At 34.6% G+C, this 27,484-nt stretch overlaps 2 protein-coding genes across 6 annotated transcripts in view; one reads left to right on the top strand and one right to left on the bottom strand.

Moving 5' to 3' along the window:
• Ror (tyrosine-protein kinase transmembrane receptor Ror) overlaps positions 1 to 27,484 on the bottom strand; it is a 356,273-nt gene that overhangs the window by 227,343 nt on the left and 101,446 nt on the right. The gene's annotated exons all lie outside the window — the stretch shown is intronic.
• Positions 1 to 27,484, top strand: part of LOC139993586 (uncharacterized) — a 59,827-nt gene that overhangs the window by 17,622 nt on the left and 14,721 nt on the right. For 2 of the 4 annotated variants that reach the window (XM_072015460.1, XM_072015459.1), the window contains exon 3: positions 1,668 to 4,022. In XM_072015460.1, coding sequence (XP_071871561.1) covers positions 3,848 to 4,022 — 175 coding nt within the window. In that variant the 5' untranslated portion in view covers positions 1,668 to 3,847. Of the gene's footprint in view, positions 1 to 1,667; positions 4,023 to 9,967; positions 12,353 to 16,012; positions 16,416 to 27,484 lie in introns of those variants that run through there. The other 2 variants (XM_072015461.1, XM_072015463.1) reach the window with 2 other exon arrangements.

Here is a 27,484-nt window from a genome sequence, read left to right as displayed (position 1 = left end):
CTGTGGAGCGAATCGCGATACCAGTGTCAGATTTGCGACGTTAGCCTATGTGTAACACCATATTTCGAAAAATACCATATGAAATACCATTATTAAAAGCTATTAGTATCATACAATTATGTTATATTATATCATATTATTATATTCTGTAATCTTTTTGTTTCCATATTGTAATTAAAAGTTAAGAAGTTATAAATACTCTGTTTTGAGGAAACTTGTTTTTCTTCGAAAAACACCGTCAGAGCAGCTCGGTTTGCAGTGAGGCGTAAACGCGGCCGCTGACGATTTTCCTCGCGCACTGTGCACTGTTTTGGCGTGGCGGAAAAGCCGCCCGTAGCGAAAGGGTTAATGCTTTGAATGTGATACATATATGACACGATATATGAGACAGATACGAACGTGAACAATTGGATATATGCGATACAGTCGGAGACAAAAATAAGCTAACAGGTATAGGAAATAAATAGATACGATTCCACTACTTGTCCACTTATTTTTATTTTCAATTGCTTCGTTTGAAATAATTTTATATATATAGAATGATGGCTGTAGCTGCGTTTAATGCTCGTTATTTGATCTTTATAAAGCAGGACTTTGTTCACTCGCGAATATAAAAATGTATCTTGATTACGGATTTTATTCTGATCAGATATTACATTTAATTACAGGAGATTTTTTAATTATTTCGTTCTAAATAATATTTCTGCTATATGATAATTATCTCTGCATTTTTTCGTTCATTGTTTAATGTATATTAAGAAGGTTTTTGTTTGTTCGTAAATTTCACATAAAATAATGAGTTTCTCTTCCTACTTTGTCTTTTGAATTTATTATTACCATGACCTAATTCTCTAACTGTATTAAAGTTGGTAATATTGTATAAAAGAAGTAGCAGCTATAAGTTGCTACTAAACGAACTTCGAAATAAATAAGTAGTCGAAATGTATAAGGAGGTGCATTCTACGATAAAATATTCTATGGAAAGCCTTTAAGGTTCAATTTTTAAATTAGAATATTTTTGCAATTTGTTCCTTTAATTCTGAATCGTGTGTTTCGTCATTTTTTGAAAATATATGAAATTGACTATGGAATTGAGATAATATCAAACACATACAGGAAATGTGTATTATAAACAAATAATTTTCGAATTTAATTTCAATATTTCACTGATTTTGCCACGCGTTCCAACTAATTGCGTTTAGCGGTTTATTTAGGCAAGAATTACAATTTTGATTATCCAAGCACTTTGTTCGATTTCAGTGTTCAAGCTGATTAGCCGATTGCAAGTTATTTAGTTGCAATTCGGGTTTCGGTTGTTTCTCGTGCTCAACGCGCCGTGAAATAAACTGTTTAAATCGAAACGAGTTCTCACGCGTGTAACCACAATAATCCTCTACAATTAATTACTTACAATTAATCATCGTTAAAAACCTTGAATTATATGTTTCAAATCCGATTATTAATTTATCCTATTTAAGAAACAAATTTTTTAATTTCAAAAGGATTAAAGTATCAAATACTAAACATTGAAATTTCAAAATTTCTTTCAAACGCGTTTTAAATTTATTACGTACGAAATGTGTGGGTAAGTTAATCTAAATTAGATTTTTAAAAATCTATACAATATTAATAATTTTAACAAGTAACATTAATATTTTATTTTTCAGAGAAATGATCCAGTCATCAAAGGAATCTATCCAAACTGGATCTAGAAGATAACTCGAAGGATTTAATTTAACTCAGACTTTCTGAAAACCAATTTGAAGAATCTTGAACATAGAAGATATTTTTTAAAACCATTGGAATCACAGCAGCGTTACAACTACCCATCGAATCATTTTCAAGCAACAAAAACGAAAGGAAGACGGAATTAAGCTTACAATTAGGTTCAAATACTCAAATATTTAATTCTCAACAAGTATCAATACTATGGAAAAGGAATTTGATATTAAAAATCTTCAACGTTTCAACGACTACGTCAGAAAACCAACCTAGCGATCTTAAGTATCCAATCGAACAATGCGATCTAATGTCCAACAGGAATCTTCTTCAAAATCCTCTGTGAAAAGGATTTAAAAAGAATCCGGTAACAGAAAGAGACGAAGGAAGCAGCAAATGTTTTCAAAGTTCACTGTAAATGGTTGGTCCCAAGTCCCATGGAAAACCAGCTTCGACCCTTGACAGCAACTTGTGGGGGTAGAAAAAATTCGTGCGCGATAAATTCGGATCAGCGGCGCGAATAAATCCCGGCGAATCGAAGCGAGAGGGAAACCGGAAGCGGCGGAACATCTCGGATAAAATGCCGGAGGACGCGCGAATAAATTGAAAGAAATACACAAGGACAAAAGCGGCGTGCAAGAGGAGAGGGGGGCTGGGGCGCTCGAAAACGCTGATAAACGCTTGAATAATGGGCAGGCAAATTGCGCCGGAGGAACAACGCCTGATAAACGAACGGATGATGCAAATTCTTTCGGGTTTGGCGCGGACGCGCGGCAACTCGATGGAAAGCATGCTGTTTCCGATGAAAAGGGCCTTGTCTTACGATCGAGCTGGTCGCGCGACGCTTCGATCCAACTTGCAATTTTTCTGGAATTTCTACGCCCATTTTTATGGACGTTGATTCTTGAGAACGAGGGCGTAGGTTGGATGGAATTTTCTTATTCCGGTTCATGGTTTGCAGGCCAGAGGAAGTGAAAGGTGTATGTGAAGTTGAAAATCGAATGATAGAGGAGTGGTAAGAGAGAGAGAGAGAGAGAGAGTGAGAAAGAGAGAGAGAGAGAGAGAGAGAGAGAGAGAGAATAATACGAGTGAGAAATTTTAGAAGCGGGATAGAATTTGGGCCGAATTTAAGAGCATGAGGTTGGTTCTGGAAAAGAGAAGAAAAAGTATGATATGATCGAAGCGAAGATTCTGAAACAGATATTTCTGAAAAATCTGAGAAAATATGAAATCTTGAGAAATTTAGAAAAGGGAAAGTGAGAGGAACTGGCTTGAGAGAAGTTTAAATGAAAAATTAAACAATCATTATTTAACTTGATTATTTAACTCGATAGAATTCTAACAAAGGGAAATTAACAAATGCAGAAATTACTGACATGCAATTATTTAAGAACGTAGAAAAAGGAGGAATAAAATCTAAAACAATTTCCAAGATACAAAATAATTCTAAACATCTAAAATACAATTCGAAATCGATATTAATTATATTGGTAACACTGAAGTAAGACGTAAGGCATCTAAGGTAGGAAGAAAATTAATAGAGAGAGAAATTAAAAGACGCGAAAGTTAATATCCCAAAAAGATTAGAGAAAGAACGATTGGAGACAGTTTGAAGGAAGAAAAATTTCGAGAGAAGCCCATAAAGAAGAAAATCTGAGGGAAGTTCAGCGCCACAAATCCAATTTAAAAGCTTCACGTAAGATTAAACGCCACTTGAACACACCGCTTCTCTCTCTCTCAAGACTTTAAACTCGCTTCTTAATGGCGCAATATGTTTTAACGCGTCCACAGGCATCAAGTGAAAGTACAAACTGCATGAAATGGCTCACAGCTGATCGTAAAGCTACAAGAAGACACAAGTAAAAATCAACCAACGGAAAGTCCCTCCTTGTTACCCATAAAACATACATTTTTGCTTATTAGCATTCTTCACTCGAAAACAACTGCATCGAGGACAGTGAGTTTAATCCTAAAGAAGTTTAAGTTTAGAAAAAAAAAAAAAAAAAGGACATGTTACGAGTTTGTAATCGGTAGACTAAGAAACACTTAGGTGAAGTGAACTTCTTCTTCTCTTATATTTCGTTTCTTTTTTAATTTATCGTGACTGTGACACTATCGAATTAATGAAATGATGGCGGGTACTGGTGTCAGAGTTGGTGGCGCTGGGATGCTGAGGGCCAGGCGGAGAGACTGCAGCGTAAAACCAAACAGGAAGCTCGACCGGAAGTCCTCGAGAGGGATGATTTATGAGAACGAAGAGCTGAGGCTGAGGACTATTCATATTAACGCTGAAGTGGAGCAAGGTAAAGAGTTTATGATATTACCGGATTACTATGTTAGCATAGGTCAGAATTACTGTTCTGGCCTGTTCCTGCTCAGCAATTCTGTACCACACGTTTATAATGCATATGGCGGAATTGAAAAGGTTCCTGGGAAAAGATTCAATGAGACAAAACTGCATCAGATGTCTCAGTTCTAGTTGTTTAATGTTAGCGAATATTACGTAATTACGTAATCAGCTTTAGTTTTAGTTACTACCTAGTTTGAATTTATCACTTTGATAACTTCTAATCAACTTTTCTCTTTGTTTATTTATGAGAGAAATACAATGGTAATTTAACTATTTGACTGAAACATGTGCTCGGCACGTAGGTGTTCGTCATGGATCATAGAGATCCTTCTTTTTAGAAAATTTTTCAATTATTATTTACGGGGAATATTAGATAAAAGATAGGATATCAGACAAAACACACTCGGTAATATCGAAGAATAAAGGACATTCGGCAATAATTGGATATTAGATAAAGTGAAGGGTGTTCGGACAAAAGCATAGAAAGGCTGTTTTAAGCTGCTTTAGTTTATGTCTTACCAAAAGTCTTGCTATATTCTCAAAATAAAAAAAAAAAACGACTATGAAACAGGGATAATGCTATATCATATTTTACAGTATGAAAAAGGTTTTGGAAAAGGTTATATACCTAAATTTATGAAGTTAAGATATGAAAATTAAAAATAATGTTTTATTGCGGAAAAGATAAAACAAAGAAGACGAATAAAAATGATATTTCTGAAAGAAGAGATACTTTTTACTAGATCGCTAGGGAGTTTCGTAAATTAAACGTGGCGGGTCTGACTGGTTGTTTTGTGCTACAAATAGACAGACCATCGTCGAATCCGGTGCGAACTATTTTCGAAACTTAGCCAAACGCGCCAACTTCGTGTCCGGCCGGCAGCTGTCGCAGTTCCAGTCACTCGATCTCTTGAATTTTCCAACATATTTTCATAATTATTCGTGATAAATCTTTACCTTGCAAAATCTCCAACTTATACTACTTCTAACATACAGTATAAATTGATATTTGTACAAGGCAAAATAAAAATAAAATACTAGAAAGAGTATTGTGCTAAAAGTTCGAAGATGGAAAATCGAATTTTTCTTCATCTTCGATTCGCGAAAGAAATTTTGTTGAATTTCATTATCGTGAAGAAGAACGAAGACAAGTGAATAAATGTAAAATAGTGATTTAATGGATCTTGCTACTATTTTAAACCAATGACTGAATGATTCCGATGATGGTGAGTGTACTAATTGTTTTTATTTCTCGGGGAATTTTCTGAAGCAGTCAAATATAGAAGAATAATACCTTTGGCAACGATGCGGATAGAAATTTATGATATAGATTTCGTTTATCTACCAGTTTTCCGGAGAACAAACGTGCATTATGTATTATCTAAACATTTTAGGTCAAAATATATTGGTAACCAGGCTGATTATGTAAGCAGAGATAATGGTGTTTGTGGCATGAGAAAAATATTCGAGTCATAAGGAAGATTTAGATGCTACGTGTTACGTGTTCTAGAGCGCTATGAAACTTTCTGGAAAATTTGTCAGTGTGATAGTAATGAGAACATGATGGTCTTTCCAAATTTATTATACTCTACATTCTAAATAGCTCGTAAATTCTAGCTATTTGAAACTCCAATAAAAATGAATATCTATAATTATTATTTTAAAAATTCCTTTGAATATTAAAGAAATAAATTTGTTTTGTTGTATAAAAACATGTTTTATTTAGGAAAAAGGTGAAAGTTACTATGATGCTCGTATTATGCCCAAAGGAAAATATAAACAAACTAATTGCAAGTTTCGCCTAAAGAAAATACAACAAAAGACCTTTGAAAAAATTGCATAACAAAGAATACCAAAATGCTAATACTATTGGGTTGGCAACTAAGTGATTGCGGATTTTGTCAACACCACCTAATGACAAAATCCGCAATCACATAGTTGCCAAGCCAATATAATATTAGAAAATGAAAAGTCAAATACAAAGTAACAATTGTTCTCTAAATGTTTAATTGCAAATGTTATAAATTGAGGGAGCAAAGGAGTATTGTAGGAAGAAGGTATCGGGGGATGGAAGATAACTAATTTCTGAACAAATACAACATAACGATGAAATGTTTAGAACGTGTCGAATATTTTCATGCTGGCGAAGAATCGCGAAAAGCCGGCTATTTCCTCAAAATTTGTTTATCCATCGAGCCAAGAAAAGCTTTGTTTTGGCAGCAATGCCCGCCCACGGCAAACGCTTGTTCTACCGAAGCTCTAGAAATCCAGATGTCGTCTCCATACCGATTCTTGAAGAGCGCCGTTCATATGAGCGGGAGAAAACGTATCTTCAAAATCAAACACAGTTATTAAATACCATAAAATGTTTATGTTGAGCAATCTTCATTACGCTATTAGAAAACTCGATGAGAAAGTAAGCATGAATTTGGAAATATTTTCTAAAGCTTCTTTATTTGTAGAACTTTCTCTTCATACTCACGTCTAAGTGTCTAAAGAAACTTTTGAACATAAGTTTTGAAAGAATTTTGAGATGCTGCGTTCAGACAAGTTTGTCTTCTTTTATTTAAAATATTTTTCATTCTTCCGTGTAACATCACTCTAATTCTATTCTAATGTTTTATATATTTTAACAGTTACATATATTGAAAATAAAAATAATATGGTGCGTCTTAAACGTTAACGAACCATCATTGGTTAACTATACAATAGAATAAAAACATTTTGATAAGGTTTTAACGTTGTTGAAAGCTGAGTTTGTAATAATGAGTTGAATAATTGTAAATTGGCCAAGTGGATTCAGGCCTCGAACTTTATTATCCTTTACGTTTCCTGAGAAACTGTTATTGAAACTTGTTTTACCTTTTCATATCTTAACTCGATCGTTTAACCTAGTCTTCAGCTTTTCCTAGTAAACTGATAGCTTTCCAATTCTGATAAACTCCTACTACGTACAATCAATAGGAAGTGAATATTTCGAGCAAAAATTTATCTCAGTTTACTTCAACATTCTTATTTCTGTCAAATTATAAAGCATGTTACCTGTTAGGAAACACGAATGAGGGTAGTTCTAATTCTTTATACAAATAAATTATGAATATAGAGAAATTTCATATAAATGTATCATAATTATTGATTGTCACTCCGCTAAAAGTGATAACATACAAAGTACGATTTTATAAATACCAACAAATATAAATGAAACACATGATGCTTGCTCATAGATCCTACGGAATCGAAATAGAAAGAACAAATTTTTCAAATCAATCTCTTCCAAAATAAGATTTTATTTCTTAACAATAAAGTTAACATAAAAACATTTTGTAAAATATTTCCAATTAATTTTATCGCTACTATAACACAGTGATCTAGATCATGTTCATTAAAAATGTAATTAATATCGATGTAATAACAAACTTTCTTTGAAAACAAAAATTGGTTTACAGAAAATATCGCTTTATACATATTTGCAAATTATTTTCTGCGTTACTATAGCACAGCGATTGAATCAATCTCTCAGAAAATAAAAGTTCATCTAAAAATACTTCCTAATATAGTAATTCTCTATAATAGTCTTCTGACAAAGTTATCTACGTATTAACATTGTCCGTTTTATATTATTTTATCAAATTACGTATGGTCCATTTTGTTCTATCAAAATAAAGATCACAACGTTCGACAGATTAGGTTTCATGTGTGTATAAAAATGCATCGTTGTAAAAGACGGTTCTGTAAAAGAAAGACACTTCTCGGACATCCTAATACAATTCCATCAGGAACCTCTCACCAAATAAATTCAATCAGACTTGAAACATTTGTAAAAATATTTGATTCGAACCGAATCTCTATTGATCACTATTCCCCATAATTTCCACGCCTCTTTGTCACGGTGCTCATACTATTTCTACCTGTACGGGTCTCAGATTTTCATGGGGGGCTTGTAAACTCGACAAGCGATAGCTATACAGCCCCTTGCGTCACGCTGGATTATTTTCAGGCGTTTTTAAAAAGCTTGACAGATTACATTGCAGCGTGAAGGAAACGTGCCGCGTCCTAATCAACGATTCGTCATCCTAGAGGCTGCGTATTTTCTTTCATGCGTGTGTTTTTTGCCTAGGGGGAAAAAGGCGTGTGTTGCGTCATGGTAGCTGTATCACGTTGGATGAAATCTGAGACACCGAAAAATTTATTTCTCTGTCAGTTGGTGGTTGCCACGAGATGGGTGAACTGCTAAGACGTCGGGGTTGAAATTGAATAGGAATGTTTAAAGTTAAAGCAATGCTAGGAAGGCTTGGACAGGCTATTTTAAACAATACCTTTAAAAATCGATAAAAGCTATTATTTTTAGTATCAGGTAAAATGGAAGAACTTGATGAACATGTAAAGTAACTGCTGTATTTTTGTTTAAATCACAACACGCGTTTCGAACGTTTGGAATGTAATTAACGTTAAAAAGAGCGAATTGTGCTATTTTAAAGTATATTCTAAAAAATCACCAAAAGTTATAATTTTTACTAACACGTATCGTTGAAGAACTTGGTGGAAAAATAATACAAGTGTAGTTGTTTTTCATGTGGCATGATTTGTATGTAGCATCATTTGTATGACATATTTCTATGTAGAAAAGGACACAGATTTTCGAAATCAAACGAAATAAAACGAATGTTTTCGAGTAAATTTTCTATGTACAGAGACTACTTAGGCAGATTATCTTAAAGAATACAAAGAAGCGTAATCGAAGAACCGAGCAGAAACGCGGTGTAAACGCATCTTTAAAAGAAAAATAGTAGAAATATGTTTTTTCGTGACGACGATGACATCTGACGTTTTAATGTTTGAGAATGAACAAAAATGTTTCTATAAAACACAAACTTTATTCATTGTCCTTGTAATTGAAATAATTTCTCACTTGTATCAGTTTTCCTCTGACCTGTGCAGCTACTCCAGAGATTCTGTGTTTAAAAGACGAGTGTCTGTTTTGTGTTTTGTTTAAAATAACAGCAGACTGTTCTTTTATGATTATTTTTGAGGCATGGCAAGAGCATGTTTAAAAAACAATACTAAAAAAAGGAAAGTCTGGTTTTCTTAAGGATGAGCTATTTTTGCAGCGATTAATTTAACTTGTCATTATCGTGAAAATCGAGATATAGGAAAATTGGTTTTTAAGATCTTTTTATACAAAGATCGAAGATACTTGACACGCAATTTGTATAAAGAACACTTTTTCGAAGAACTTGTCATCACTAAAATATAGGAATTAGCGGAAAAATATATCGAAGCAAATGGTCGAAGATTACCGGAAATCTCTTTCCTGGAAAATTTCAATTTAATTTTATCCAAACAATAAAAGTTTCTTCGTTAACGTCATAAAATTTCCGTACTTCGTCACCAAGCATTAATTTACATTTTAAAATGCCCTTAATGTCGCCCTCAAAAACCTTATCAATCATCGATAATAAAAAATATACACTAGAAATTTGCCATTTAAAACAAAAACATACAAGCGATAAAAAGGAGAGAAAGAAGAAACGGAGGAAATTTCTTCGAAAGAAAAATCATCGACGACATAAGAAGAAATTCATCAGAGGGCAACATTTTACCAAAGGTCAGCCTCCAAGAACTATTCCAACTCTAGGAAACCCTCTTGCTACTTGGAAATTTCGAGAAACAAATTTCAAGTGGCTAAAACCACCCAGAAACCACCGAAACCACCCCAAAGATGATGCTCGAAGTGGAGACATCCTACGAAAGCTGAACATGGACAGCGTTCTTGTCGCCACGTGACGACAGAATCTTGGTGGAAGCTCGTCTTGGCCAGTAGCTATTACAAAAGATTTAAATAGTCGCGCGCGCGACGGAGAAAGAAGGAGAGGGCTAACGGGCTTCAACAGCCATCGGCGAACTAGTTTTATCCGGAGGCTCAAAACGACAGGCATGTCTGCCTCTTTTCACCGAGACTTTCCATTTTTTCTCTGACGTGTGCCAACAGATACGTCGATTTTTCACATCAATATATCGTGTCGTTCTATTCGAAAGTTCAATTTCCACAGGATAATTTGGCGAATGGATCGTGTTTTAGCAAAGATTTTGTGTATCGAAGCTTACGTGCGCTGTTACCAAGTTACAGAGACATTTTGGCGAGAGTTAAAAACACTTGGACGAGCATTCAAGGAATTTTTGTTAATCGTTGATGAAAGGTGGACGATGTAATCGAAAATTGAAAATCGATCAGAGAGATTAGTTAGCGGTGAAGATTTTATCGATCGAACGTTGCTTTAATCGTGCTGATATAATTTGCCAGTAGAAAGAAATGGAGAAATACTTTAACGAAAAAGAGAAATTAAACAGTGACTTACGGTTAATTATTGAAAGACGCGAATTGACTGCCAGTGAAAATTTTGTGGTGATGTGTTAATGCGTTGAGACAATGCTTTTGTGAAGTTTAAGATGAATCGGAGAAATATTTTTGTGAGACGGTGATAGTGGTGATTACACTTAATCTTCGTGAACATTATATTTCCTCTATTTACTGTTTTTCGTCTTCTTGCGAGATATTTATATCTCTGTTGCATTTATTTTTTAACATAAAATTGATTTATTATACAGTATATTATATAGAACTTTTTAATCGATAATCGATAGAAAATTGATCGTTTCTTTGTTTAGAGTGATTCGCTGATTTTGAAGATATTTTTTCCTTTTTCTATTTTTATTTTCTTTTGAAATTTGCCTAATACACACAGGAGATAATACACGCAATGGAGATGAAAATAGTAATAGATGATATACACGGCTATTTTTGGGAAATTTGTATATAATCTGTATTCTGTTTGAAAGTAAAGCTGCCTCAAACGATACTTAATATCATTCAAACAAGATTCATGTGTTTTTCGAAACATTTACACTACCGGATGCAAGATTTTACTTCTGCTAAAATAATCTCGTGTAACAGCGTGTAAACACGTGATGTGATCTAATGTGATCCGAGAAATGATGTTTGGAAAGATACATATACTGATTGACGGAAATATTTCCAATCTTTCTCAGGATTATATAAGTTAAAAAGTTCTTAGTAAATATTCCAAACCTCTTTCATAAATAATAATACGAAAAATCGTTCGTCTCTGTCGAAAGAACAAAGTTACAAGCTTTTAAACGTATAAATATTTGATATCCATATTGATAGATTTTCTTCTGTTATTCAATTTTTATACCATTTATTTTTTTGTCGTTCATTGAATATTATCATCGTTTTGCTAAAAGTTGGAAGTTTCTTACGTTAATTAGTAGTAGGACCTGGCTCAGTTTCTCAGAAATTTTCTATTCGAGAAAATCATAGTTCGAATATTTGAAAGAAGAAGGCAAACAACAACGATAAATAAAAAGATTGGGTAGCTGTTGAAAGCAATAAATACAAAAGAAAATTAATTCCACCGAAGAAGAAGGCTAACAGAATTCGAAGCAAAGATACAATAACTATTAAAAGTAATACAGAAAATACTGTACGTAAGAGAAAGAAGAGCAACAAATCAAAGCAATATATTACAATAATTACTAGAAAATAAATTCGGAGAAACGGAACAATAACAAAAATGAAGCGAAAAATGCGATAACTATTAAGACTAATAAAGAAGATTAAACTACGAGAATAAGAAAGAAGAAGCAGATCTTATGGATCATCAGCCGCAACAAAAATTCAATTTCCAAGTAACTCTATCATCGCTCTGTAAGTCCGTAAGAAAAGATGCAGACAATCATCCGGAGGAAATAAAGAAAGGAAAAAAGAGCAGGAAAAAGTGAAAAGAAGAGGAGGTGTAACATCAAAGAACACGATCGAGGGATTTAGAGCAAGGACGACGAGCGTCAGAAGATAGCTCTGTTTCGACGTCGTGTACGAGATGAATGGGTTGCACGTTGATCGAGATCCATCAGAGCGAACTTGCCAACTTCTTCCCGACGAGGAAAACTGACTCCGCGCGTTCTCCTCCCGAAATCAATGGACGTGACGACGTTCTTCTGGTTGTTTCGCATGGCTCGTCGAAGGGAGTTTATTTGTTGACGAAACGTTGCCTCGATTATTTAATGACTCTTCGAGAGGATAATTTGGAGGCGTTGGAATCGACGTATCTGTCGAGCGTAAATCAACGCTCGTAAATCACTATAATTCGCCTGGTGGCCCTGGCGAACCGTTCGAACGAACGAGAAATTTGGAATGGAGAGATGGGCAAAGAGGCACAATGCACAGAAGAGAAAGGGGAAGAAACAAAGGCGAAGAAAAAGGGAGTACGTGATATCTTTCTTTCGTTTTATATTATGCGAGGATAATCGTACAACGTAATGGTTTTCGCGTTGAAAGTAGTGCTATTGCTGTAATGGAAACTGTGGTAGTAGTACCATAAAGAGTTTCTATAATGAAGTTACTATTGGAATGGAATTGATGTAGAAAAGAACTTTTCTTTGTGGAAGAAAGTACGAGCAGATATTCCTTTATTTGATTTCTCTTTATTATTTCACTGAGAATTTTTTAATAGATAAAAATAGTATTTGTCTTGATAGACGTAGAAACTACGCGTTCCTTTACTTCGTATTTCTTCGTGTACTTTGTATTTCTTCAAAGTAAATACAGTAAAAGCTAAATTTCAAATTAAAAGAAAAAGCAAGACAATCTTCTTGAGTTGAGAAAAATAATCGTTATAGGTGACTCTGATCCTATATGTTCGATGGTACTTTGTAATTACATATACGTATGTAAGTAGCTACACTTAAATGAACTCTTCAAGTGTTTCGCTCTTCTTCAAGCATTGGTCTATGTCGTATAATTCGTTCTATCGTCAGTTTTGCAAACCTTTCACCAATTAAATATCATACCTAATTAATTTGTTACACATTCAATCGCATTCCTAATCATATTTACGTAACCAATTTCCTTAATTAAGTGGCAAGCAATCGCAAACACGTATTTCCAATTAACCTTTCGATAACGTCGACGTGCTCTTATCGATCTGTATGCTTTGTTCCTCTGAATATTTGCCACGAAACCTTACAAACTATCATTCTTCTACTATCAATTAATACAATTTTCAATATACACAATTAGAATTGAATTTTTGGTAACAAAAAATATTTCTCTTTCCTATTGAAATATCTTTTCATGATAGTGCTAATACTTCGTATTAAATTTCTAGAAATATGTAGCGAAGTTCTTAGTATTTACTGCAAGACCAAGTTTCAACCAAATGAAATAAACATTTGCATCGTGACTTCACATCTCAGCTTCAGACTGAGCTTGAAACTTCAAACCACACTTTCCAGTAGATTTTAGTCTGCCGTAATTCCCATCCTCCCTAAGTATCTACACCTATACACACGCACATCCATAAACTCTCGTTGTTTCCTTCACTTTATCTTTCAGTTCTATTAAAAATATTCCACGAACATTCCTTTCAATGTTATTAACCATCGCGAATTTCTACTGATAATCTCAAGGCCGAGCATTTCCTCGAAATGCCAAACGACTTGGCGCGATGCACAACTAAAATGGTCGAAATTAAATTTTACTATTCCCGAGGTTTCCTCTTCTCGAGCCCTGTGCCGCGTTTATCCACAGCGAAAGGGGCCGTGCGCTCATTTCGCCCGCGGCCCAAGTGGCGAAAAAAAAAAAAAAAAAAGAAACGAGAAAAATAGGAGGCGCAACGCGGAAAACCGTCTGAACTAATTCGGAAAAACCGGCGAGGATACGCTTGAAACTGCAAGGAACCAAAGCTTTCATGCTCGGTCTAACGGCGTCTCGCCTCGCAAAGACGCTTTATGGAAAAAGTTTTTAATATTCTCTCCTACCATCCCCCGGATCTCTTTTCTTTTCTTTTTTTTTTTTTTTCTTTTTTTTGTTTCCCTCTTTACCTTGTTACGTTGCTGGTAAACGGAAGAAGACGAGGAAAAGAATGATGGAAGGAAAAAGGAAATGGAAGAAACGAAGACAGGATAATGACCACTGGGCACAGGTGGATATGATTCTCACTGATAGGATCCACGTACACCTTGCGCCTTATTTTCTAGTCTTCTATCTACCGATGAAAGAGAAGTATCAGTCGGTCGTAAGCAGAAAAGAAATTTTCCGCTGAGAGAATGAAGAGTACAATCGAAAAAAGGAATTGCAGAGAAGAAGGGGATGAGAGAGTTTGTCAGTTCACCGGAATCATCGTTTGTTCCTCGATATTAAACTCGGCCATGCAGATTTTTACAAGCCCTTTCACACGCTGGGATTCTTCCGCGTTGATGGATGTTTCGTGAATCCATTTGTCTTGTTTCCTTTTCCACCGTACTTTGAATACTACGCTCCACTGTTTGGATAGGCTGCCGTAAATTTGATATTTTTTTTTTTTTTTGTTGAGAAAGGAAACTCTGTTCTGTGTAATTCGGATATTCATAATGATCATCTTTTGAATTGTAAAAGTTATTCGTTTGTACAGTTTCGGGATAGAAAACGTTATTTACTGAAACAGATGGTTGTAGTTGTATTAAATTTAGAGTCGGGTGAAGATTTAATTATAACAGTCCTTTGTTATAATTAAATAAATAAAAAATTGTAATTGATTTTTTGGGGCAGAAGCTACCTTGTTATTGCGTTTCAACAACATCCAAATATAAATGTAAAATCTTTCTGTAGTAACGACAGAGGAGAGAATTCCACGAGCGAGTCACGTTGTAATTATATTAGAGTTTTAACGTAATTATCTGCAGTAATTAACGTTATTGTAACTTATTAAGCGTAAGTACCAATAGCAGCTTCCGCTGCGTTCTAGTTTCGCCTGCATTAAGGAAAATTTATTTCAGTTTAAGGAAAGAATTGCGCGATCCTCTTGAAAGCTGGATGAAGTTCTCTTTTCGAAAAAAAACGCGCGGCTGAACTTTAATTTATCTGCCAATTTATTTCGAAGCAATTATTTAAATGAAATTAAAAATCCTCTTGTCTGTAAAAATCTAAGAAGCTTCTTGTTTGAGAAAAATGTTAGGACTTTTAAACTCTAGATAGACATTTCTATAATTAATTGAAGATTTTTAATTTAACTAATGTTCCTTCCTTCTTTTTCAGATAAGTAGACATATAACAATTTTTAAAAGAACAATATTTAATTTGAACCATCAAGATTTACAGTAATTATTCTTAGTATCTTTTTTACTTAATACTTTTCTTAGCTTTTTCTCTTGTGTTAAGTAAAAATTTCAAATTTAAATCAATTTATTCTTTTCTCTTTAGGTAGAACTTTGAAATTTTAGGAAAAATATTTCTCAAACTTAAAAAATTATTACATAGATGGGATAAGATAGAACTTAGATGGGATAGAACTGATAACTACTCTTAATTATTTTTATATCACGACGCAGTTTTATTCATATTTACTTTTAAATAAATTCTTCATTTACTAGAAACCTTTTCCAATATGAACAATGGTGCTCGTCTTTGTAAATCATCTTTGTTCAGTCTAGAAAAACTAGTTGAAATGAAATACGAAGTTTCTCCACCTCTAGAAAATCGTTCGTTTATTTCCAGCTAATCTGCTACTCAACATTTCTACGAATATAAATTCTGACCTGGACTCGACACTACCACAGTTTACCGAATTATTAATCTTCGTAACCTAGAAACTATCTCAATAAAACGAATTTCCTTCGCTATTTCTTTCCCTTTAAAAACACGAAGAATACGTTTCTTTTAATATTCTCACACTTGACGTTGCACGTGAGCAACACTGCGCTTCAACAAGTTATTAACCAAACGACAAATGTATTTTCTCGCGATAAAAATTACTCTAATTTTGACGTACTATATCATTTTTACAACAATGTGAGAAAAAATCCCACATTCCAAAAAGATATCTTATCAGAAGATATCCTGTCACAAGAACAAATTTTCATGCTAAACGATCTACAAGTCCATGTTTCAAACTGAAGCACTCAAAACACAGCTTACAGAAGAACAACAGCGGAATGTTTTAATAATGGTAACAAAAGAGGTCGTGAAAAGCGTAGAAAAAAATTCCAGCGCAGGCACAGAGCAAATCCCGGTGTCGGAACATTCATATTCGCTGTTGAGCGACGCCAAGCCGGTGCATCCTCGTTGCGAAAGCACGTGACTGCACCAGCAAAATTAGCATACGCGGCGAACGCGATCCGGCGCCGAGATCGTCAGAAAACTCGAGTTGACAACGCGACAATGAACCGTTCCCGAGAAGAAAAGCAAATCATGATAAAACAAGCTGCAAATGTGCGCGATCCATGAGGAACCTCGTTTTCTTTTCGATCTATGACCGGTGGTACGTTGTTTGAACACGACTGATGCAAGACAGTGAGTAGAGTTTATGAATCTATCGATTGTTCGAGGCAAAAGTGACAAATCTATCGCTCTTCGTGCAAAAGTTCAAGTTTATTTTAGTTTAGAAGAGTTTGAGGTGGACATTCTCTGTTAGTGACGCATATGCTGCGTCCACTCAGTTATTTAAGCAACGCTGTTGACATAATCATTGGATTGTACTTTCATTGAGCTTTAATTCAATATAGTTTGGAAGATAGTGTGTTTGAAGAAATATTGTTGCTTAAAATATGTATAATAGATAGACGTAGTAAATAGCAACGAATATGTTAATAGTAGTGTGAATTATCGTAAGAGTTTTCTGATACTTTACGGTTGTAAGTTTACGAAAAGTGTATTTTTGTTGTGGAATTGATAGCTTGTGTACATGGCAGAATGATTTTAATAGTATGATTTTAACTGACATTTACGTTTCCTCGTAGTGAAAAAATGACAGATGGTTTAGGTGAGTTTATAGAAAATAGCATAGAGTGGAATTTGCTGAAGTTTATAATGGTGTGCATTGTCATGAGAGTTTTGTTCAAACCTGCAGTTTCTCAAAGAGTGAGAACCTTGGAAAGATATTGAGAAGTTTTATACAACAGAATGTAAATGTGAAAGAAAGTGTCTTTTCTGTTAGCGAGAGGGTAACAACTGACATTGTGGTAAAGTTTTAATTAAAGACTTTAATTTCCATTGTTTTCGAAAGTTACGTGTTTTAAGAGAATATTGAGAAATTCTATAAGACATTAATGTGGAGAAAACAAACTTTCTTGATGTGTTAACAACAGATTGCATAGTTATTACTAGTAACGATTTTCATTTGAATCTTCATCCTACCGAAGTTTATAAACCTTGAAAAGAAGATGGAGAAATTTAATAAATAATTAACGAAGAAAAAAGTCATCTTCTTGTTGTGGGTTCGATGATAATGAATATTTCATTGAAGAATTTCATATTTTCTAAAGATCCTTACTCTTAAAAATAACAAACTCGTGATCGAGATTTGCACTTGAAGTAGAAGTTACGTCAATGAAGATCTCATCTTATGTTTAATTTTGGAGCTTAGGAAACTTATGAAGTTGAACATGAGAAAATACGATGACCAGCGCGATTCGTGAGTCATTCTACTAAGAATTCTTCACATAAAAAAGCAAACAACAAGTCATACCCTTAGCTGGTATTTACATAACCAAACCATCATTTTCATTTAGAATTTCAAATGACGTTAATGTCTGTTTAGAAAAGTTTGAAGTGGGTGAAAATGATGTGCGAAACACGTGGATAAAGACTTGTTTCTTCTCCTGAACCATATATATATATATATTTCATTTTATTTCATTTACCGTACGCATATTTTAATTTTTCTTTCATATAAATTCTATATTTTAGTTGTCGTATAGTTGTAGGATTAAAGTATTAGTTTAGGATTAAAGATGAAAACTTACATAACATTCGAGAAATGCACCGCTTGAATTTAGAGTTGCTATGACGATGAATCACATTGTCAAAAATTTATTCGACGAGGATGCAAATTGGTTGCTACCGTGTTTCAGAGTACTTGATTAGGTTTCGTTAATTGTCCTGCAGGAACGTCGCATAGAGGAGTTAGTAAATTAAAGGTCTTTGTAGTCCTCCGCGAGCAAAAGCACGACTGTAATCTTGCCGAGTGCGAGGGAGCGTAATGGTATTGTAACACTGAGTAATTTTATAGACAATGGTAATGGTTTTTCTCTGCTGACGTGATTACTCATTAAATTGCAGACGAGTCACGTATTTCACGTTTAATCGCAATTATTATTGTCGTACACCTACCATCGATAATTTCTGTCTGTCTTCTCTCAGATTAGACAAAGGTTTTTCATCTCAACGTTTGAACACTGTGCGTTCTGTTGGTAAATAGCCTTGTATATAAATAAACCTTTGTATGAATAATTCTTTAATTAGTTTGAAGAAGAGAAATAACTGTTAAGCCTGACTATAAGAAAATCGTATAAAACGAAGGATCATAAAGTAGTAAAAAAAATAGAAAAAAACTAAACAACTAGTCGTTCCAAACTGATCTTTATGCAAATTTTTATCTTTACAAATACAATTAAAGAAATAAGGATTCACTTTATCTATTAAACACGAAAACGAGTATTCTCCCCGCAATATTTTATATATCTTTACAAATTATATACATTCAGTCAACTCTTGTACAGTGATACTTTTAGTTTCGTAGAGATTCATAAAAATCCGCGGATCTAATTATTCGAGATCCGTCAGAAAACGAAACAAAGTTAGAAACTTTGCGAAAGAACGAAACGCCGGTCTATAGAAATTCCCTAAAAGCGCAACTCGCGAACAAAATTCCGCGCGAATCACCCACCGTGAAAGTCAAACAAGCTTTGTGTCGCCATTTCGTCGTCTTTAAGAGCGCATTAATTACCCATTTGCCGACAAAAGCGGACAGAAATAACCAGCGACCCCAAAACCGCGCGTAATTTGCCGGCTCGTGGACGGAAAAATCGCCGAGGGCGCGGCAAAAGCGTTGTGCTATTTCCACGTGTGCTGTCGGTTTCTCGTTGCCGGTAGAAAACCCGTTGTCGGCTTTTGAAACGGCTTTGGAAACCTAACTCGGTCGCTGAACGGACTTGCAGCCTTCGGCTTGCTTGAATTGCGTTGCAATTCCACGCTGCGACGCAATCCTCTCGTCGTTCTTTTCAATTTGCATACGATCACGCCTCGACCCAGTAAAAATCGCGCAGAAACGTTGTCTCTGACTGTTTTAGCTGAATTTTGACGGTTTTCGTAGATTTGAAAGTGTACTGGCGTTAGAACGTTTGTCGTGTGTTTTTCATCGCGGTGAAATTTTCTTTGATATCGTGTTTTATAGTATGTGGGGCGAGGAAGATTATATACTTTTTACGTATCTTTGGCTTGCTAGGAAAGCAACGCAATGAGAAATTAGAGGAAAGATTTTTTAAACGAATGATTTGAGATAGAAGATTGTCAATTTCTCAATTATTTAACGATCTTTTTAAATGATTGCGGCGTAGATTTATTCAGCTGCATTTGCAACTCGTCCCGTCTAATCACTGTCTTTGCAGTTGCATCCCATTTAGGTTAACGAATTGTAAATTCGTCTGACACTCGTAATGTACGCATAAGATAATTTCTACATGCTATCTCCGTGATAAATTAATGTTACAGAGCCGAGTTTGAATTTTAGATGAGATGGTTGTTGGTTTAGCGAATCGCAAGTTACATCTAAGGTTGACATACCCTTAGTTGGATTCACACTCTTGGTTTGCATACTCTGGACTGGTTTTGCACTCCCTTTGAGTTTAAACTCTGCATACGCATTTCACCTGTCTTTCTCGCATTTCTATATCAATTTTGAAGAAGTTTCTCTAACTTCTTTCATCGTGCTAGTGACTATGAATGCAACGTTAGAACGTAATTCTGTAATTGAAAATATGAATTACAAGAATTAAATACGAATAAAAATGAAATTATACGCATTTTGTTTCGAGCGAATAATACATTGCCAACCAAATGTCCGGAATCACCACGTGTTCCATAGAAGCCAAGAATTTGAAGAAAAATAAGCTTCAACTTCAACTGTGTCATAACTTTTTTTATTCTACTGGCTCATCGGCAGACGTTCCAACTTAAGCGAGCAGAGTAAAACAATGCTATATAAAGCCATATTAAAACCTGTTCGGACCTATGGGATCCAACTGTGGGGAACAGCGAGTAATTCCAACATAGAAATTCTTTAACGATTCCAACCAAAAACTCTAAGATTCTTAATAGATGCACCTTGGTATGTTGCCAATGAAACAATACATCGACCTTAAAATACCTACAGTTAAAGAAGAAATATCCAAATTTTGTAATAGATATAACATAAGAATTAACAACCACAAAAAGCCACTAGTTACTCAATTACTTGACACGACGGATCAGATCCGCAGGCTAAAAAGACATTCAGCTAGAATCAAACATACGATAATCATTTATTATTCACGTTATAATACCACACCAGAGTAATTTACTTATAATTCTCAATGAGAATTGATTGTAAACTACTTCCAAATAAAAGAGAATAACTTTTTTTAATCTCTTTCATAGTTAGGATATGAAATAGCGTAGGTGGATGACACGAATATAACGTGGAAGTTAGAAAAATTGTTTCCTATGCAGATGTAGGCGGATGTTCAGAACGATAGAAATATGTACAGATGTAAACATACAACTAGATACAGTCGCCTGACCATTGTTAATTTTCAGAAATATATAAACTCTTTGTAAATCTTACAATAAAATAAGAACTCTTTCTAACAAATTTCCTTAACGTTACACGTATCTAAAACATAACAAATTTCTTCTTCTTTAACATGGTTTGTGATAGATGGTAGGTGAAAATTGAATAGATGCTAATATTTGCTCGTTAGATTGAAACTTCCAAGAAACCTAATACCTTCAAATCTAATCTCATAAAGAATACATTTCCACCAAAATTATACGTTTTCCTCTGTTGTCTCTCGCCAGTGTAGCAGCCACGTTTTCCGAAAATTCCAAAAATAGACGAAATTATCTGAAACGTAAAACTCGTGTATCCTCGGCGTTCGGCCCTCCCTGCGCTAGAATAAACTAACAAACATCGCTACGGCGGATTAAACGCGCTGGGTCAACGGTAATTTCGCCTTTTGACAAGTTTTCGCCTCTCGCGGTAGCGCGGCGGCGTTTCGTTATCGTCCAGAGAATGACCGCCATAAATTGCCCGAATTGCGAGACTCTCCTATTATCCCGTCGGCGCGCATTTAAAGTTCCCCGCCAAAGTTCCTGGTGAACTCGGAACCAACCATTATCGCTCCGCCATTATCATTATCATGATCATTGTTATTATAATTATCAGTACTATTATCGTTATTATTATTATCGTCTATTTCTTTTTCTTAATGTGCGCCGATATTTATGGTAAATACGGAATTATCGTCAAATATTCGCCTTGTCCATTATGTATTTAAGAAATTTCGTACCAATGACCATGTGACCAAGAATAATGATTTTTGTGCGCCGATGTATCTCTATTTTGCGTAGAGCGTTAGATGTGTTTTATTATTATCATTGCTTTATTTATTTTTCTTTCTTCATCTTTCGAAGGATGGATTTGTCCACCCCAAAGTGCTTTGACCAAGTGAGGACGAGGAGTTGAATTTTCCTGTGTGTAGGGAAGAGTATTATTATTTATTATTAGAGCTTTAGGTGTGTTTTATTGTTATTATCATCCCTATTTATACTTGTGTGCTTTTGAAGATTACATGACGTGTCCGTGTTCACCACCTTATACCTATATACTCGTGTTACTGTCGTAGCGTTTTCTCGACTATTGCCGCTCTTTCGAATATCGTAGCTCATCGTACGTTTGAACGAAGGTGTGTCTTTATACCTAGTGTTTTAAAATAACTGGAGAAATTCTTTGTTCATGAGTGATAAGTATGACGGATATGACCATAATACTGTCACATTCTCTTATTTCCATTTGTGTGAATTTTTATTGCAAATGAAGTGTGCTTTTTCATATTTTCTCATTCCTTTCGCGTAACGTGCGTGTCACTCGGTACCGTAACGTCGATTACACAGCTTTTCTTTTCTCTTTTGTAATATAAACATATCTGGCCTATCACATGTAACTGCATCTTATCGATGTGGGTTACTTTGTCCCAATCTAGTTTATAATTTCCATTCTCAACTATCTTCTGTAGTGTGTGTTTGTATTATGATTTGTGTTATTATGATTATTATTACTTTACAACGAGAACTTGTAATATTGTATTATTGTATTATTACTTTACGAGAAGTTGTAATATTCGCATTTCGAAACCACAACAGAGACTTTGGAAGTTCAAAGGGAGATCTATAGAGGAAGCCTCGTTCAAGGGTTTTCAAGAGACCATCGAACTTACTGGGACTAAATTATTTTGCCTGTCGCGGATTTGGATCTCCAACATTGCCGACTGACTTGTCGGACAAGGCTTGCGTATTCCACGTTTTCTACAAGCGTGGTCTTTGTCTTTAAATGCGCACGTGTGTATACGTGTAGAAGGGTGTCTACGTGTATGTGCCGTGGTCGCAGGAAATTGGGTAATTCTGTTTCGAAAGTGGAGTTCCGTGAAAGAGGGAAACTCGGTAGCAGGGTAGTTTGGTTTGGAGTAACTTGGACATTACATTGTTTTCTTTAGAATTGCGGTGGCTCGCTTTGAACAGACGCTGTCGAATGGCTTCAACACGTGGTTTGGATTTTTTAGCTGATTCTCTGATCACTTTGACGTTTTGAATTTAGAGTTTTCGCAGTTCTCACATTCTTTCGTTATTTCCTGATTATTTTCCAACTTTTATTTTACGATTCGACGTGTGGATTTTTAGACGCGATTCATGGCCTTTTCAGTTTCGAATACTTTTTGAGATTTTCTTGGCTTTTTCTGTGATTATTCTTTGGATTTCTCTGGACTTTTATTTCTGATTATCTTCCCCATTTTTACAAATTTTCGCCATCTTCTATTCATTATTTTGTCCTAATTTACTATCTTTCCTGATTTTTTCTTTCATTATGCTATTTGCCTCTTGTGATTTTCCATTCACTAGCACTTCAATATCCTTTAACTTTCCACTGATCATTCTTCGAATCTCCAACGAGATATTAAGTTTACGTAGTTTTAATTTTCTTTAATTATTCCTTAATTATTCTATATCAACACTTTTGCTACCACCGACGCATATGGTGCGTCATCATCGCTATATGGATATTATTTAAATAACTTTAGTACTGCTTTACATTTACGTGTTTCGACAGAACGACGCAGAAAGATAAAAAAGACAATGAACGATATATTGAAATATCACTTGACATAAAGACAGCTCCAACGAGAAAAATATGAAATTTCAGAAAAAAATATATTAAATATCTTTTCACTCGATTAATGAATAAAAATTACATTCTTCTGATCCATATAAAGCTTCATATAGCAGTGTAACGAGTATTAAGAGTAGCAGTTTGCTCCAAGCTCTAAGAAATCCCACGCTCATAGTCAATAATGAACATAGCGTGGCTCTACACGAACGTTTCTGTTTTTCCATGGACGTTTCTCGGAAGAAAGAAAAGAAAATGAACGCTACCAGCACAGATTGTCCACGATTCCACAGTAAAGATTAAAGATTCAATGAAAGCTTGTCGTCTCGACATTTTACAAATGCTTTCCGGGAACTACTCCTCCAACTTCTTCCAGTTAAAAATACCGACGTCGGTAATTATTCAAAAGCGGGCAAATGGGCATTTTGACATGGTCATGCTTGGGAACGACATCATCCAGCGTTCTATGGAGCTCCATAACCGGGAATATAGGATGACTCACTTAGACAACATCAATCTAATTACATTTGAAATCATAGATATAAAATACAAAAAGGGCAAAGTTATGGTATAAATAAAGCAACGAGCTTTCTAACACTTGAGTGGAGATTAGAAAGAGACTTTACGACTAGGACGGTTTTAAACTCGGAAACAGGAAACTCAGATTGCAAAAATCATATAGAATCATGGATTAAATAGAACGCAAAATTGTAACATCTAAGTGACGAAGCAACTGATTTCTAGAAAATTGATATTCCCAGAGTCTGGCGAATTTTAAATGAATTAAGTGTATAAGAGATGTAATTTTGAGTAAAATCTTGGCTCGAAAATGGCAAATATTTAAATTTCTGGTGTCTCGAATATCTAAACATAGAGGAAAAATCAAGCGGAAATCCTGTAGAGAAATGATGTTTATGTTATTTTCTCTGTGCATCGTTAGAAGTGTAGTGACCGCAATTGTTACCACTTTCGTGCTGTATAAATATACAACAATGATCATGTAACATTTCTAAACATCCAGTTATTTTGTATACAGAAATACACCTACTACGATCAGCAAGAAATCAATGAAGATATAAATGGGAAAAAAGGAAGTAAGAAAATTGAAAAAAGGAATTACAGAAAAATGCAACTAATTAAAGTGGAATTTTTAAGGGAAGTTACTTAAATGTACGAAAACGTACGAATAGGGAAAACTACAAAAACTTTAATTTGATAAAGAAATAATTAGGTCTTGAGAAAGAAAGTGTTTAGAAAAGGGCAACAGATTAAAACGAAATCAGAATATGTTCACTGCACAGAGTTGAAACCAAAATTTCGACACTGTGGCAATGTATCTTGCACGAAGCTCGTCAGCTAAGATTTATCGATACCTACGTGATACCGCCTTTTCCTACAGGGACACCCTGTACGCTTGCTCCGACGATAATTTAGTGTCAAGAGAACTGTAGTGGTTGTAAAACTCAAGCGCGCAGCAATACCTCGAAGCCTGTCTGTTGCTTGAAACCATAAACAACGATCTCTTATTTCGACGACATTCGCTACGTCTGTGTTTTTCACAGGTGCAGCCGAACATGCAATAAACTATATTCGACAAAAGAATATGATAGTTGAACCGAGGAACTAGGATTTCTGCCCAAGACGCCATAACTTGTCTGAGAATTGTCGATTTACGCGACACGTTGATTCTTTCGAGCGTTGAATAGCAAACGAGGAAAACCGGGGCTACCTCTTTCGCTTTCCAGATTGCAAATCTTGAAAAGTATGAAACGTCAACGCTTGTTGATTTTCTGATTTGCATATTAATTTATTCGTAATTATACATTTGTTAAAAATTCAGCATTAGAATTTTCCAATAAACTGAACGATAAATCCCATGAAACTTCAATTCACGATATTATCGATTAACCCTGTATATCGTTACATTTATTATATTTTCTACCTTTTATGTAAAAAAGGTATATCCCATAGAGAATGAAATAAAATAAAATAATGTCGTGACGATGAAGATTTTTTTTTTGAAACTAACGCTTTCTTGTGATATTAAATGCTGCAGTTTCGGGAAAGTTTTCCATAAAGTACTCGATAAAGAGTTTGACGAATAAAATAAAATAGAATCGTATAATGTGGTGACGATGAAGATTGTGCTTTGGAACTAACGCTTGCCTGTGATATTAAATTCTGTAGTTTGGAGAAAGTTCAGGAAGCTGAACAAGGCTTTTCACTTTGAACACGCAAATTTCGAAAGTTCACGCTGCCCTGGACACGGTAAAATTCGAAGATAAGATCGATTTCTAAGTAATTCTACTTTGCACGACTACTTAACCGGTCCTTGCTTTGAAGTTAGAAACAGCCAGTGCTTCATCGAAGATCCATCCTCTTATAGCAAACTTAGCGGATTAGGAAACTTACGAAGATCCTGAAATATGACGCCGTGGGTGAGATGTAGATAGAAGCACTACTTTAGCCTTAGAATGGAGAAAATCCTGAAACAATCTATCGTAGAAAGCTAAAGTTAAATACATTAAATTACGACAATGAGCGTTGAAGTTAGATAACATTACCATATCCAAGGATTACCTAATTATTAACCTGCTTTGCATTTGAAACAGGAAAATGTGCATAGACAATGGAGACTGTCGTTAATTCTCACTCATAATCCATTAATTGTCACGATTAAACTGCGGATGTGCATGAAAATTCACATTTTTTTAGTATAACGAAGGAAAGAAAATTCAAGAACAGATTTATTTCTCCCATCAAATATCACAATGAACTTTATTCTTTGGATATTTCATTTAGATGAATTGGTTTTTTATTCGTTTCTTTATTTCCAAATTTCATATAAATTTTGTTTCATATTTGACGTTTATTTGTGTTTTGGTAATTATATTCGTACGGAAGCACATGGTATACTAATGCAACAATTTCCAAAGATTATTTAATCACACAGAACTTGAAAATACGCTAAATTAAACGTACGGAGATTAGAAATATTCCAAAAGACGATGATAATTTTTTAAAGTAGGCGAGTGTTGGAAAATCTATTACTTCAAAATTAGAGAATTAATGAAGCATCAAAAATTTCAGGAATTTGATAAAAAGAAAGGAATAAAATTCGCACGAACGTAGGTTAAAAATAAGTATAGAAATTCTAAAAGGCAGACGGAGATGCAAAGAACCAAAAGTACATTCGAATGTTTCTGAGTAATCTAAAAATGGAAAGAAACACTTCAGCCAGCGAGCTTCCACGAGGATTGACTTTAAGATGGCACGCAGGAAACGGGACGTCTCCGTGAACGTCGAAACAGGAAATATCGTCTGATTTATAAGCCCTGGGAGTAACCACCGACTACCTGGAACGTTCGTCATTCTGTCAATGGGACGGTTTCCCTGGGGCGATAGTCTTGCATACGCAACACCGTTAAAAATATAGAACCACTTACTCCATCATGCCAACTTTAAAGAATACCTTCGAGAAGAATATGATGTTTCCACTATTTTCAATTAAAGGATTTTGAAAATTCATTATTAGACTGTGGATTTTTATGCAAATTTATATTTTTACTAACACGCGTAAAGAAGCAGAATCTAAACAGAGGTTCGTTTCGTCTATTAAAAATTGCGACGGATGTTCTTTCGAATAGTTTACGTATCTTTGTATATTTTATTTTAAACTTCGTATATTAAATTTTGCATAAATGCGTAACAACTCATAGTTTATGCATCATATATAAATAAAACTATTAAATCTCATTTATATTTAAATTTTGTCAATTTTGGAAATAGGTAAATCACAGGAAAATATATCATTTCTTCTATTTCGCAGTGAGAAAGTTCAGATTATGTATAGATTAAAAATGTTATCGCGTTGATTGATTCTACCAATTTTAAAGGCACTGAGGATATTCTGATTCTTCTCTTTCGAAATAAAAGCTTCGAAATTTACGGGAATAGACATTTCTAAATGAAAACTGTCGCGTCGCATTTACTTGATTTTATCTACTTTGAAAATAAGTCACAGGAGAATATTCTGTTCCGTCTAATTTCACTTGTAAAGCTTCGAGAATTACGAGAATAGATACGTATAAATTGAAAACGTCACGTTACTTGCTCCGTTCTGCCAATTTTACAAATACATTCCAAAAAAATCTTCTCTTCTTTC

This window comes from Bombus fervidus, chromosome 13, assembly GCF_041682495.2.
Source record: "Bombus fervidus isolate BK054 chromosome 13, iyBomFerv1, whole genome shotgun sequence".
Lineage (NCBI taxonomy): Eukaryota > Metazoa > Arthropoda > Insecta > Hymenoptera > Apidae > Bombus > Bombus fervidus.
This window is presented reverse-complemented; position numbering and strand designations above follow the sequence as displayed.